Below are 13,790 nucleotides of genomic sequence, written 5' to 3' on the forward strand. Positions count from 1 at the left end.
AAAAAGAAAAAAAATGATGAATGCCTGCATTTTTTTTTGCATTTATCATCAAAATTGACCAACAGTGGTACAACATATGATGTGAAGACTTATCAGAGACAATAGAGAACAATGACTGCGCTCTCCAATTTTTCAATGAACTGTCCTTCGGAGGTTCTGAAACTCTGTGTGAATCTCTTTTCACTTCTGTACTTGTCTGTTGGCTGTTTGATCCAAACATAAGGCGGGTTTTCCTTACTGCTTTGTTTCACTACTGAGAATACTGAAATTTGATTCTTTCTGTTAATATTAGACAGATTTTGTGTTATACTGATTAATGTCTGATCAAATGATTTTTACATAAAATCTAAAGGTAAGCACTTGTTAGAATATATATATATATATATGTTGAACAAAATTCGCTAACAGAAAAAACCACACCTCGACTCTTGTACAATTTCTGTTTGATTTTGTTGTTATGATGGCTATATAAAGTGTCTTTCAGCAAATTGTGTTTTTCCTCTGAAAAATCATTTCCTGAGCATGTGGTGCCTCTTTACGTCTTTCCTGGGTTTTCAGATCTTTCTGTAAAAGGTGTGATGATGGTTTCCAGAGGCTGACAACTAACTTCTTTAACCCTTACTGATGGTATTTCTTCCTACTTGAATTCCATCTCCATATTCAAAAAGCTAAGAAAATTGAATGCAGAATGAGTAAACATGTTCAGATTCCAGTTTTTCTTTGAACCTCAACATGTCTGCTGCAAACCTTTTGTCGCCCTCTCCTCTGTTTTGTCAGCACGTCTTTGTCTCTATCGTGTGCATTCATGCTTCATGAATGAATTTATATTTAATGCATTTCCATGCTCTGTTGTTCTAACCCTCCCCCTTTTCCCGCCCCTGGTGGATGTGTCTTCTCGTCCCTCTGTGTGTATGTGCTCATGTTCCAGTCACCCGTCAAGGGCCGTCCATCTCTACGCCGCTGAGTCTCTCATAGAGATTGACAGTTCAGATGGGATGATCTCAGACGCCAGCACCAAAGACCCGAGCTCCTCGGATGATGGGGAAGATGACGACGATGACGACGATGATGGGAACGACTCCGACTGAGGAGGTCTGGGAAGAAAAGGAGTGACAGAAACACTGACGTGTCGCCAGCCAGGACGGCTTGGTGGAAGCTCAGCCAGACAGCGCCTGTGGGATGCCTGTCTTCTGGAGGTTAAGCGCAGAGCATGGTGCTGCGGTGATGAAAAGAGCCAGAGTGTTCGATAAAGTGGAAAATGTTAATCTCTTCTAAACAATAGAGAAGTCCAAGCTTCTCTGAAAGAGAACTACTTTGAGATGTACAAAAAGAGCTGAAATATTCACAGCACAAATGGAGAAAGGTTTTCAAGGAAGTGCACAACTTGGTAGCATTGCTTTTTTTGAGGACAACAAGAAATAAGAAGGTTCTTTCTGCCTTGATGAGCCATTTCTGAAGTTAAAAATGAATTTACTCAGTATCTTCTTCAATGGGCGTAGTTGACTTCACAGTCAGCTCATTGTTGATTGCTGACTTCATTTTTTTTTTTTTTGGTCAAGAAACTGCAAATGTGTAGAGAAGTCAATTTGGTGCTCAACAACAGGATCACACCTCCTGCCCTGAAAGTCTTGTGGGACGGCACAGTCAGACTGTCAAACCTGCATTTCTTTCTTATTTTGGACTGGTGTTCTTTTATGGTAAGAGATTGTAATATAGCTTTATTAAGTTTTTTTAGATTTAACAAAAACACTTGAACATGGTATAAACATATTTCAAACACTCAAAAAATTACTTTTTTTTTTTTATAAAGGTGACCTAAAACGTCTGACACATTGTCTCTGGTAAATCTTAATGCATTCACTTGATGTAAGCACAAACTCACCAGCCCATGCTGCAAAATGCTAAAACTATCTGACAGGGCTCATCTATTATGCAAGAGATCGGTCTTGTTATGGAGCATTTATTGTGCGTCATTATTTTAATGCACCGTCTCCGGTTGTGTGTTTATGGTGCTTCTGTTCCATCCACGGAGCTCGTCAAACATTTACCTGTAACTACGTCTGCACTGAATGACTGTTTAATTTGCTGCTGGTTCAACACTCACATTTATTGGCTGTGGCTTTGATTGTTTTGCTTGTTCCATCGCTGTTTGTTAATGCAGGGAAAATATTCTCTTTTTCATGTGTGTATGTGTTTTTAGTGTTAGTGTGAGTGGGTGTTTGTGTTTATTTGTGTCCCGGGACCAAAGTCTGTCCCACTTGGGGAAGCTTTGGTTACTGAGTGACAGACTTTCAGTTTGACTGTTTATACTTCACTGCATAGGCATAAAAATCTCTACTTTTTGTTTAAGTAGTGCATTGTTGTGCGTTAAACAAGATAGATGCCTCACTACCGTGCAGGCTGTCGCTCCTTGACTCTAACTTCAAACATGAAGAGCAGTGACATTAACTGAAGGAAATATGAAACCTTAATCCTAACCGACCTTATGGGGTGGATATGGGCTGTCTGCAGGTGAAAAATGGACAAATCTTTTTGGGGCACACAGATGGCCCGCATAAAAAATCACGGTCATAGAGAACTCAGTGAGCCTGTAGAAATAAAATGTTCATGCACAAATTTTTCTACAGCCATTCTGCAGGTGACAGGTCGTAGTGAGGAGATTGGGCAATCAGACTGTAGTTTGTGTGGGTATCGTACGGGAATCCGGGGTGCACACCTTGTGCGTTCAGCATTTGTGCGCAGTCAGTAAGGAGCCAGTACGCATACTACAGCAGGGGTGGTGAACAAGTTTGACACAAAGATCCGAAATTTTTACCTGTGATAGTCAAAGAGCCACACCACACACTGACCTGCCACACACAAACACGCAATTAAAGCCAGATTATTTCCCATAACACACTCCTCTCCTTACAATACAAAAGCACTGGATTAAAGGGCGCAGTTTCAGTTATGGGTGTTTTTTTCTGAATTTAACGTTAAAACATACCGGTAAAACATGCATGCTAGTTTGTGTTTCAAAAAAAGGCAGCAGGAGCTAAACTGAGTTGGTTGTGATTTACTTTTTATTTTTTCAGTCATCAAACAGCATCCAAAAATTCATCAAAGTCCTCATCTTCTACATGTGAAATAAACAGCTGGGCTAAATTTCTATCAAACACGCCAGCTTCACTTCCGTCATCATCAGAGTCTGTCTCGTTGTGGTGCGGCTCCTCGCCAAAGCTCAAATAATAGTGCAAGCGGACACATTATCCAAGCATATACAATCCATTTACAAACTGTGGCGTAACTCGCCTGGTGCTGAATCCCAGTATAAGGAGCGGAAGATGGACAACTTTTCATTGTAATCCGCTAGAAGTTGCTGCGCTCAAGTCAATCTTTCAACTCGGAGCGCCTCGCCTTGTTTCCGTGGAAACTCAGTTGCGTCTTCTTGTCTTGTCTAAGTTTGTTTTCCAGCTTCCTCCACTTGCGAACCGTGGATACATTAATCTTAAATTCTCTCGTACCTGCTCGATACCCATGTTCCTCTGCGTAGCTGATAGCTTGCAGTTTAAACTCATAAGCGTGTCTTTTGCAGGTGGCATTTTCAGGGTTGATGAAACGTTGTTATTCTGCTGAATGCACATACTTGCACTTTTGTACTAGTCAGGAGGGGGGGGGGGTGTTTTCTTTCAAGTCCTCACTTTCCTCCTCACCGTTTTCATCCTGTTTTTCATGCTGTTCTCTCCTAAGCCCTTTTTACTGAAGTCACACAACAACACATCAGGTGCTCCGTACATTTTGGAGCAAATTTAAGACTTTTAAGTGTGCGTTATGGTCGTGAAAGTACGGTATATAGAAAATATGATAAGAGGCAGAGAGCTGCATGCTTATTGGCCTAGAGCTGCATGTGGCTCCAGAGCCGCGTGTTAGCCACCCCTGTACTAGAGTGTGGCCTATGGATACCGTACAACAGTATCACCTGTATGTCATGAGTGCGAGCAACTTCAGGATAAAGTTACCAGATGCACGACAATTGTACGTTTAATTTTCATGAGGTGGACACACGAGCCTCAAGGGAACCGTAAGACACTATTGCACTGCAAATTTTGTCGATCTACCTAAGTTTATTGTAGTGTATAGCAACAGACGGGCTAGTTGTGATGACGTCATCAAGGAGTTGTAGAAAGTACGAGAGAGAAAATAAAAAGCATGGTGACTGCTATCCAGAGTCCGGTGAATCATTCAGAGTGAATTAAAAGAGAAACACTACAATTATTAATCTTAAAACTAGTGGTAAAATCTTATCAATCTTGATTTTAGACGAAAACAACAGCATGTGTAAGATTATTAAACTTGTTTTAAGAAAAATATGCATTACCATTCTTCATTAGTTTGTAAATCTAAAAATTAGTCATTTTACATGCAAAACAAGAAAAATACACTGCAGGCCTGATTTAAGGACAGGAAAAGGTCTTAATTTAAGTTTATTTTAGATTTTACCACATATTATCTCATATTCAAAAATGAATTTGAAAATTGATATATTCAACAGCTCCTACATTGTAAAAAAGGATACGATGAATATGTATAGTTTTTACTGCAATAACATCCTCAACATTGTATTACTGGCCGAAGAAGTGTGCATTATTACTTTTTAACGCACGCCGTGGAACCCTGAACCTTGCTTCCGCGAAGTGCGTTAAAAAGTAATAATGCACACTTCGTCGTAAGATGTGGCTGCTCCTGTCCACAACCCTCCACTGGCCTGGGCAACCCAAAATCCACAGCAACCTTACAAGTCAACCGCCCTATGGGTGAGGTTGACTAAGGCATTACATGTATGTTCATGAGGACATTGAGAAAAGACAGTATAGAGATGAGGACTTGGAATAAAAGTTTGAGATTTTTGAGTTATATTTCTGACTGTTTGCCTCTTCAAGTAAAACACAGAAAATTCCTGTTATGGTTTCCACAAGCGATTATTTCCAACTTAGTATTCTGGAAGAAAATAGTCTTGGTGACAATAAGAAACAAATCTACAGAACTACAAGAGTGTGGCATAAGGACACCATACGATATCATTATCTGTATGTCATAAATGCAAACAACTTACATTATCCTAACAAATACTTCTCGACACACACATGCAAAGGTGAAATGATATGATCCATTTTCATGACGTCCCTTGATGTAGCCGCATGAGCCTAAAGGGAACTACTAGACACACCTGTACTCCTCTTAAGATTGAGATTTTTAGGCATTAACTAAAAATGCATCTCAAAACAATCTAAAACGACCATTACAGATTCTTGACCAAAGGAGAAACAATGAAGACCTTTTTTGGAAATTTTATTATCTGTGGCTTTTTTAATAAAACAAAACTGAAGTGCTTTTCTGGGGATTCCAATGGTTATCGTGGGAGACTTTAAAATAATCACTTTGAATATTGGTTAATACTTTTCATTGTCTTTGTTTCTGAACACAAGGCTTGATTTCTGTTTTTTTATTCTTTATGACTCATAGCAGCTACTTTCTGAAACCTGGTGGAATGCATTCACTCCTCTCCACGCCTACATACGATGCAACTGCTCTGTTAATTGTAAAACTGAAAAGATCTGAGGCCTGAGTCACTTGTCATACAGATCCATGCAGCAAGGGAGTTGAGCGACAAGTGGGTGGTATAGCAGTAAAATAGGAAAAAACAAAAGCAAGGTTATGACGGAAAACTAACTGATGTCCTTCATTAAATCAGCAGAATTATCTTCTACAGGTCAACAGATAAAATCAAGGTTACAGAGCTAAGGAAGGGTCCAAAGGGAAGCCAGAGGTAATTCAAACAAGATGCACTATGGATACTGCTGTGATGCAGATGAGCTTCAATAATGGACAGCTTTTGAATTTTTATGCCCCACATTGCTTGGTTGAAATGAATACTGAGAGAGGGAAGGAATACAAAGGTCAGTAGAAAATAGCAAAAGCAGAATCAGCACTCTGAACGCCCCATTAGAGCAGCATTTACTGTCATAACACAACATCTTCTGGACTTCAGCGGGCTTATCACGGAAACTCAGGAGGTCAGTAGCAAACTATACACATTTTTTATGGGATTTTCAGATTTCATACGCCGTTTAGGTGAACTGATAAGGAAAAAAGGAAGAAATACACTTTTTATGCCTTTTTTCACAATAGAATGAGGGTGGTATCCATTCAGCTTATAAAACCTGGCAAAAACAAGACAAGACCCTAAAATGGTTGGATGGGAACCACAGGTGGTAAGCTCATTCCATTCACTGATTATTGAAAGTGTTAAGCTACATTAAAGCTATGTTCACGCCACCCTTAGAAATCCACATTCAAGTGACCACTTCCAAGGAAGAATCTATGGAAACACCTGTAAATTTGTTTTACTATTTCTTTGGGGTAATTTTCAGCCATTGTTAAAAGTTAAAACATTTGTCTTTTCACTAAAAGAGAAATGTTTCACACTTTGTCTTGGTCATCTCATCTACTAGGCCATGGTTGAATTCAATACAAATAATATTGCAACACACAAGAAACCTTAAAGCAATTAAAAAAAAAATAGAACTAAGCTGAGAATAGAAACAGGAAAATTGAGATTTTCTGTGGTGGAACCTTCCAAAATGTTGTGTCTCTTTCTTCTTGGCGCTGCTCCCTTTTTTTCCAGATCCACTGATTGGATAAGGAGTGTACCTGGTGGAGGGAAGGAAAATACCACAGCATTCTTTGGTACACACTCAGCCGTGTGGAGACACGCACTAAAAACATGGGCTTGGTGTGACATGTTTCACTGAGAGAAATAAAAGAGGCCACTCCATTGCTTTGTGTGTGACTCAGTTATCCCATGATATGGTCATGTTCATTCAAACAGGTAAAAGGAGGAGTTTTAACTTCATTCTCAGGGCATTGTGCTGAGATGGGCGTTTTAACTGTCTCACAATGCTGCCCTGCTTGTTTGTACTCTTTCAGAAGGAAGCATATTTGAATGCAAAGGCTCTTAACGTAATGTACATTAGAAAAGAGCGACTGTTCATAAAGTCTCTCTGTGTAGAATGACGAAAAGATTCCAAAAGCCTTGCATTACAGGGAACTGGATAATAACTCTATGTGGCCCCAACAATTTAGACACCTTTATTAGTGTTGACAAAGGAAGAACAGGTCCCGTATTGTTCAGAGACGCCAGAAAGCCAGTAAGATTAGAGCGTTTTCTCTGTAAATGAGGACGTGAAACTGAGATCATCTACTGTCACAGCACAGAGAGGCTGTGTTTACATCCACAAAAGCTTCACCCACTGTAATAGGCCATGTGTAAGAGGATACACATAGGAAACAGCCACAAGTCTGTGCTCTGCCAGACAGTGAACAGTCCCTGTAAGGTAAGGTAAATGCTTTCACCTGGAAAGGTTTGGAAAAAGGAAGCAGGGTTTATATCCCAATGAGGCAGCTTTTACATAACATTGATAGAAGACAGAGGGGAGCCTGTGAGGGCCCTTTCTGTGCAGTGTTACGCAAACGTTTAGGAAGCTGTAAAATAAAACAAATGTGTCAAGAGTTTAAATTCCAGATTGTTAAGTGAAAGTGTTCTGGATTTTTAAATGCACTAAAATAGGAACCGAAAGCATAGAAATCGTAGATTTCTTTCATTTTTACTTAACACCTTAGTCACGTGCACCCATACGGGTGCTGCAGGTTTTTGGGTTGTCCGGGCTCATGAAGGGTCGTACACAGGTGCGTCTTGTAGTTCCCTTTAGGCTTGTGCAGCCACCTCAAGGGACGTCATTAAAATGGAACGTACCAATGGCGGAGCCAGACACTTTATATGAGGGGCAAAGGAGGGCAGAAGACTTTGGAGGGGGGGCAAATGAGAACGGTAGAGAGGAAGGTCATTACAAACCAAAGGATCAAAACGATGTATTTCAAACAATTTAATTTATTTTTAAACGTTCTTAGTACTAAAACAACAGTTCTTTTAGCTGAGGTGCTATTACTTATGCCTAAAGAAACATGTATTGATGATTTCTTAATCTTTGTCAGTCATGATACTAATATTGATTCAAACAGTAGGGGGGCGGGCACAGCTTTTTGCTTGTGGGACAGCTGCCCATGAAACGTACCATTTTTGGTAAGTGTATCGTGAAGTATTTATATGGATAATATAAGTTACACGCACTTATGATGTATGGGTGATGCTGTCGTTCGGTGCCCTTACGCCACACTCTAGTAGTTCATTAGTGTGCATAAAGGGTCCTTGCTGACACACACACTTGTTCCGTGAGTGCCCATTGGACGCCTGTAGAACACCCACACAGAGTATACTCTGGTTGCTTAATTTCTAAGCGCACAAGGGGAATCCAAGGAGCCTGTTCTTATCATTTGAACAGCACTAATGGGCTCCCTGTGCAGTGTGCAGTATTCAAGGTGGTTGAAAGAATGAAAAAATTGGTTGCATCTCACCTACTTCCCCCTAAGGTGTTGTTGAGATGTTCGCTATAACATGTCGCCTGAAGCATGCCCATAGAAAAAATATGTATGAACATTTTTGCTCTAAGGAGTCACCAAGCGCTCTACGATCTTAAAATTTCTTGCAGACCACCTGCATGCTCCACACACATTTGCCCTTTTCCCCCATTGGACAGCCCGTATCCATGTGTAAGGGAAGTTCTGACAAAGGCATAAGCAGGAGAGATTTTTCAAATATCACAGAGAACAAACAATGGACCTTTTGTCCATAAAGCCTGCTTTTAAATTCTTTGATCACTTTATCCCACAAAGATTCAGTGATGCTGAGATCAGAGTTTTCCAGACAGCAAATCCTTTAAAAAAAAGCTGAGAACAGTTTATGACATTGGCTCTATTAATGGTTGCTGTCCTGCTGCAGAATCCATTTTAAATCAATTGCATTCTGAGCTGACACCAATGATTGTTGTATATGCTTCTGCATTTATTTTTGAACACACAGAATGCCATTAATCGGAAGCAGCCTTAGACAACATTTTGTACTCCTACCTGCACACTATTTTTGTACTGCTGCTTTTCTCTGAACTACTGCAGCCAGATATTTCAGACTTCAACGTGTAGGCCCAGAGTACATTTCTATATTTGTGTGTCTACCTGGGCTGCTTACCCTTGTTTGAATAGCCAAGCACGTCTTTTGTTTGACAGTGACTGCATTTCTCTGAAGAGTAGGCAGGTGTCCTCAGGTCCAATATTTTTTTGCCAATCTTGCTCTGACAGCTCTGCTGGACGTCTTCTGCTGCATTCAATTTCTCCCTTTGATGATTTTATCTACAATGTACACTGTAAACCCGAACGTTCAGAGAAATTAAATATGATGAGTAGCTAATACTCAAAGTTTTAAAAAAACTCTTCTAACTCAATCATATAAAGTTTGTTCAACACATCCCCTGTTTTGAGTATATGTAACTAATAATTTTTAATTTAAAATAAAATATGTTTAAATTAAGTAAATTAAACTTAAAACATAATTAAAGTGTAATATATAGATTTAAGTATTGCATCCTGGATTTCTCATCTCTCTTGTTTCAGGTGGATTAAACAATTCCTTGCCCTGCATGCTCTCAAATTTTTATTTTTATTTTTCTAAGTATTGTAGCAACCTGCAGCCCCGCCTTCAGCCCCTAAGACTCATGGGAAGTGGGGAATCTTGGTGTGAAAACCCTGAGTGAGAGGGCTGGAAGCAGAAGTGACATGCATGCTGTTTGGCTGTTTGTGTGTGTGTGTTCAAATAATTGGAAGAAGCGGGCAGAAGCAAAGGTTCCTTTGCACAACAGAAGTTATTGTTTGATAAAATACTTCTTGTAGGATTAAAATTTAAATGTGAATTTAAAAGTTTATTCCTTTTTTTAGATTCATAAATATAGAGAAAAGTACTTTTATTAGTTTTATTTAGGCATTGCACAGAAAGGAGTCAGTCATTAATATTGTTAGGCAGGTGTTTACAACATTTTGCTGTACTATCTAAAAAGAGCATTTGGGCTGTAGTTGGAAAGATAAACTTTTTTCCATTGTTCTAACTTAATTATTTGGTTTGGTGAAAATAAATCTTTTTTTTTTGTTCATTCAACTTAAGAATACCATGTAGTTGTCTGATGTAGTTATTTTTACTTTCAATCAACTTAATTGAATTAAGTTGGTGTAACTTTGGTGTAAATGCATCATGATGTCATAACGTAAGGCAGCGCAAGGAATTATGGGATACCATTTTCTTTGCCAATCTGGGCAGATTGGGGTTTAAGTGTGCGTTTTTGTCCATGGTTTTTGTTGTGTAGCTGTTTTACTCTGTTTTAACTAGTAATTTAAACTATACCATAAGTTAGAGTTTGGTAAAGGATGATGACCAACCCCGTAGAGCACAAAACAGTGTATGTCCCATTATTAAAGGCAGAGTTCACAACAGCTGAGCTCCTGTCTTGAACTATGTGACATTGCTGGGTCATTTATGTCTTTGATGTGAATAAATCAAGGTCCAGTAGTTGAAACTTGAGAAAAATGAACCAATGTATATTGTTGCAGCAAAATTTACAATGTCTTTTTTCAGTTAGACTAACTTATCAATTTGAGTTGAATAGCCATAAAAAACTAAGTTGCATAAACTCAATTCAATTAGGTGTTACCAACTGAAGTAATTCAATTAAGTTGGATCAACTTTTTTTCTTTTTAGAGTGTTTTAAGTTACCATTACTCTATTTTTTAGGCAATCATTTGCCTAAAGAAAATAAGTTTTGAAAAGCATGGTTTTGAGTTTACTGACTCAAACAAATTGATTATCCCTGTACAAGAAGGTAACTAATATATATCGAGTTCTGTTAAGATAAAATTGTTGTTTTTCCCTATTTTTTAAGTGATGCAAACTTATTCTTGTGGCTTTGAAACTCAAAACTGCGAGTCATAGTGACTGATGACAATTAAGTTGTCTTAATGTGTAAATGTAAGTTATATTTAATGCCAATATTTGACTTGCACGAATTGACACTTTTAATTTAACTGTTATAAAGAAATACAAATAGCACACAATTAAATCATTTATGTTGTGGAAAACTCAGACTTTTTAGTTAATCAACTCAAAAAAATTGTGGCAAATGATTGCCTTAATTTTTTTAAGTTCTGGTAACTTGTTCGGGTTTACAGTGTAGTGGAGACTGGAAATGTAGAGTCATTTATGTAAAGATAAAAAGAGAAAACATTTTTATATTAACCCTTAGCAAAAAGTAGTCTGTTTAAGTGTACACTTAGTTTAAAAGCAAGGCAGTAGCCCTACCTGAAGTCTACTTTTTATTATCACTCACTGGCCACTTTTTTAGGTGCACCTTGCTGATACTGGGTTGTACTCCCTATTGCCTTCAGAACTGCCTTAATCCTGGAACTCAAAACCAGAAACATTCCTCCGAGAGTTTGGTCCACGTTGACATGACAGCATCACACAGTTGCTGCAGATTTGTCTGCTGAACATCCATGATGCCGATCTCCCATTCCACCACATCCCAAAGGTTCTCTATTGGGTTGAGATCCGGTGATTGTGGAGGCAGTTTGAGTCCAGAGAACTCATAGACATGGTCAAGAAACCAGTCTGAGATGATTCCAGCTTTATGACATGGAGCCTTATCCTGCTGGAAGTAACAGTCAGAAGATAGCCCACTGTGGTCAGAAAGGGATGGACATGGTCAGCATCAATACTCAGGTAGACTTTGTTGTTGGAATTATGCTCAATTGGTACTAAGGGGGGCAAAGTGTGCCACAGAAATATCCCCCACACCATTATACCACCACCCCCAGCCTGAACTGTTGATACAAGGCAGGATGGATCCATGTTTTCAAATTTTGACCCAACCATCTGAATGTTGCAGCAGAAATGGAGACTCATCAGACCAGACAACATTCTTCCATCTTCTATGGTCCAGTTTTGGTGAGCCTGTGGGAATTGTAGCCTCAGTTTCCTGTTCTGAGCTGACAGCAGTGGTACCCGGTGTGGTCTTCTGATGCTGTAGTCCATCTGCCTCCAGGTTGGACGTGTTGTTCAGATGTGCTCTTCTGCAGACCTCGGTGGGAACCAGTGGTTCTTTGAGTTCCTGTTGCCTTTCTGTCAGCTGGAACCAGTCTGACTATTCTCCTCTGACCTCTGGCATCAACAAGGCATTTCTGCCCACAGAACTGCTGCTCACTGGATATTTTCTCTTCTTCAGACTGTTCTCTGTAAACTCTAGAGATGGTTGTGGGTGAAAATCCCAGTAGATCAGCAGTTTCTGAAATATTTAGACCAGCCTGTCTGGGACCAACAACCATGTCACATTCAGAGTCATTTCTTTTTTCTTTTTCTTATTCTGCTCAACAATTAAGCGAACAGATGAAAGCTGAAGGCCTTTTGTGTTGGACAGGTTTTAGTATTACGAAAAGAGGTTATGAATCTTTGGATAACCAGAGTGTAAATTTATATGAACCCCTTTTTGTTTTTTAATTATTTGTTATTTATTTTGTATATTTTGTGTTTTTAGTATATATAGATATTCTTTTTATTAAAGTGGAGGGAGAAGTAGGGGGGGGGGTTTAGAAGGAAAACAAATAAAGAGAGAAGGGTAGAAAGTGAGGGGCTACAAGTGCAGAGTTGCTGATTTGAATAGGTTATGATTTTAAGATGTGTAACATTTATGCCAGATCTGCTGGAAAGACAAATTATTACGGTACATCCAAAAGTGAAATTCTGACACTGAGATAAGCAGAAGATATCTGTCCATCAATACACTGTGGGTCAGGAGGAGGGGTGAAGCAGACAGGGAGCAGTGTGACAGTGTGCACGTGGGGGTGGAGATACATGCATGCTGCCAAAGTGAACCACGTGATCATAAGGGGAACCAGATCCTCCCCAGCCCGACCAGGAGAGAGGGGGAGAACCCCGGACCAGGAGCGCCCCTGGCGACGTTCAGAGTCACTTCAATCACCTTTCTTCCTCATTCTGATGTTCGCTTTGAACTTCAGCAGATTGTCTGGACTATGCCTACATGACTAAATGCATGAAGCTGCAGCCATCTGATTGGCTAATAAAGTGTGTTAACAAGCAGTTGGATGGGTGTGAAAATGGTGAAAATAGTTTCAAAATGAAATAAATCTATTATATTGATACTGGAAAATACCATATGGGTTGAAACATGATAGGTTTATTTTACCATGATGTGAAAACGACCAATCACAGCAGACAAGACCTGTGTGAAGCAGCAAAAACTGATGAGTCTATCATTCCAGACCAATGTGTGGACAGACTTTGAATAAAGTCATGTGACCATCCAGTGTCTAGAATGTTCTAAGAATGTTCTCTTTGGATTCTTTGGATGTGGAAAAACAACAGTGGTGAACTTTAGGAAACTAACATGTGAATGGATTTGACATTCATTCTAGTTTACTTGTTGGTTTGGACACAGATTTCATTTCCACTTGATGATCTGGAAGAAATCCAAGAATCTGGAAAACTGTTCAGTAGCAGGAATTTCTGTCTGAGTCTGACTGCTGGAAGTTTGGATGAAGAGGATCTGGATCCACTTTAGGTCAGGAAATCTGATCCAATCGGATCGTTCAAAATGAACTGCTATCGACTATAAATGGTATTTGCAACCACAGATTATGATATGAATCAAATTGTTGTTAAATTGTTACACCCATATCCTTCACTACGTACAAAGTCCGTAGCATACTTGCTATAGTATCCTCAACCAAATAACAGCGAGTGTCCTACTTTTGTTAAGGTTTTTTTTTAATATTATGCATAGGAAAGTTATAGATTGTCA

The 13,790-nt window shown here is 39.3% G+C and overlaps 1 protein-coding gene and 1 long non-coding RNA gene across 2 annotated transcripts in view; both read left to right on the forward strand.

Moving 5' to 3' along the window:
* The window catches only part of mpzl2 (myelin protein zero like 2), a 28,649-nt gene extending 26,861 nt beyond the window's left edge, over positions 1 to 1,788 (forward strand). Inside the window, exon 5 of the mRNA XM_004075981.4 lies at positions 929 to 1,788. Within this exon, the coding sequence (XP_004076029.2) occupies positions 929 to 1,088 (160 nt within the window). The 3' untranslated portion in view covers positions 1,089 to 1,788. The remainder of the gene's footprint in view (positions 1 to 928) is intronic.
* A 1,299-nt stretch (positions 1,789 to 3,087) lies between these two features.
* LOC105355540 lies at positions 3,088 to 6,817 on the forward strand. Its single transcript, XR_002291602.2, has 2 exons — positions 3,088 to 6,053; positions 6,169 to 6,817. It is a non-coding gene; the product is annotated as an uncharacterized LOC105355540 (long non-coding RNA).
* The last annotated feature ends 6,973 nt before the right edge of the window (positions 6,818 to 13,790 follow it).

Source organism: Oryzias latipes, chromosome 13, assembly GCF_002234675.1.
Source record: "Oryzias latipes chromosome 13, ASM223467v1".
Classification (NCBI taxonomy): domain Eukaryota; kingdom Metazoa; phylum Chordata; class Actinopteri; order Beloniformes; family Adrianichthyidae; genus Oryzias; species Oryzias latipes.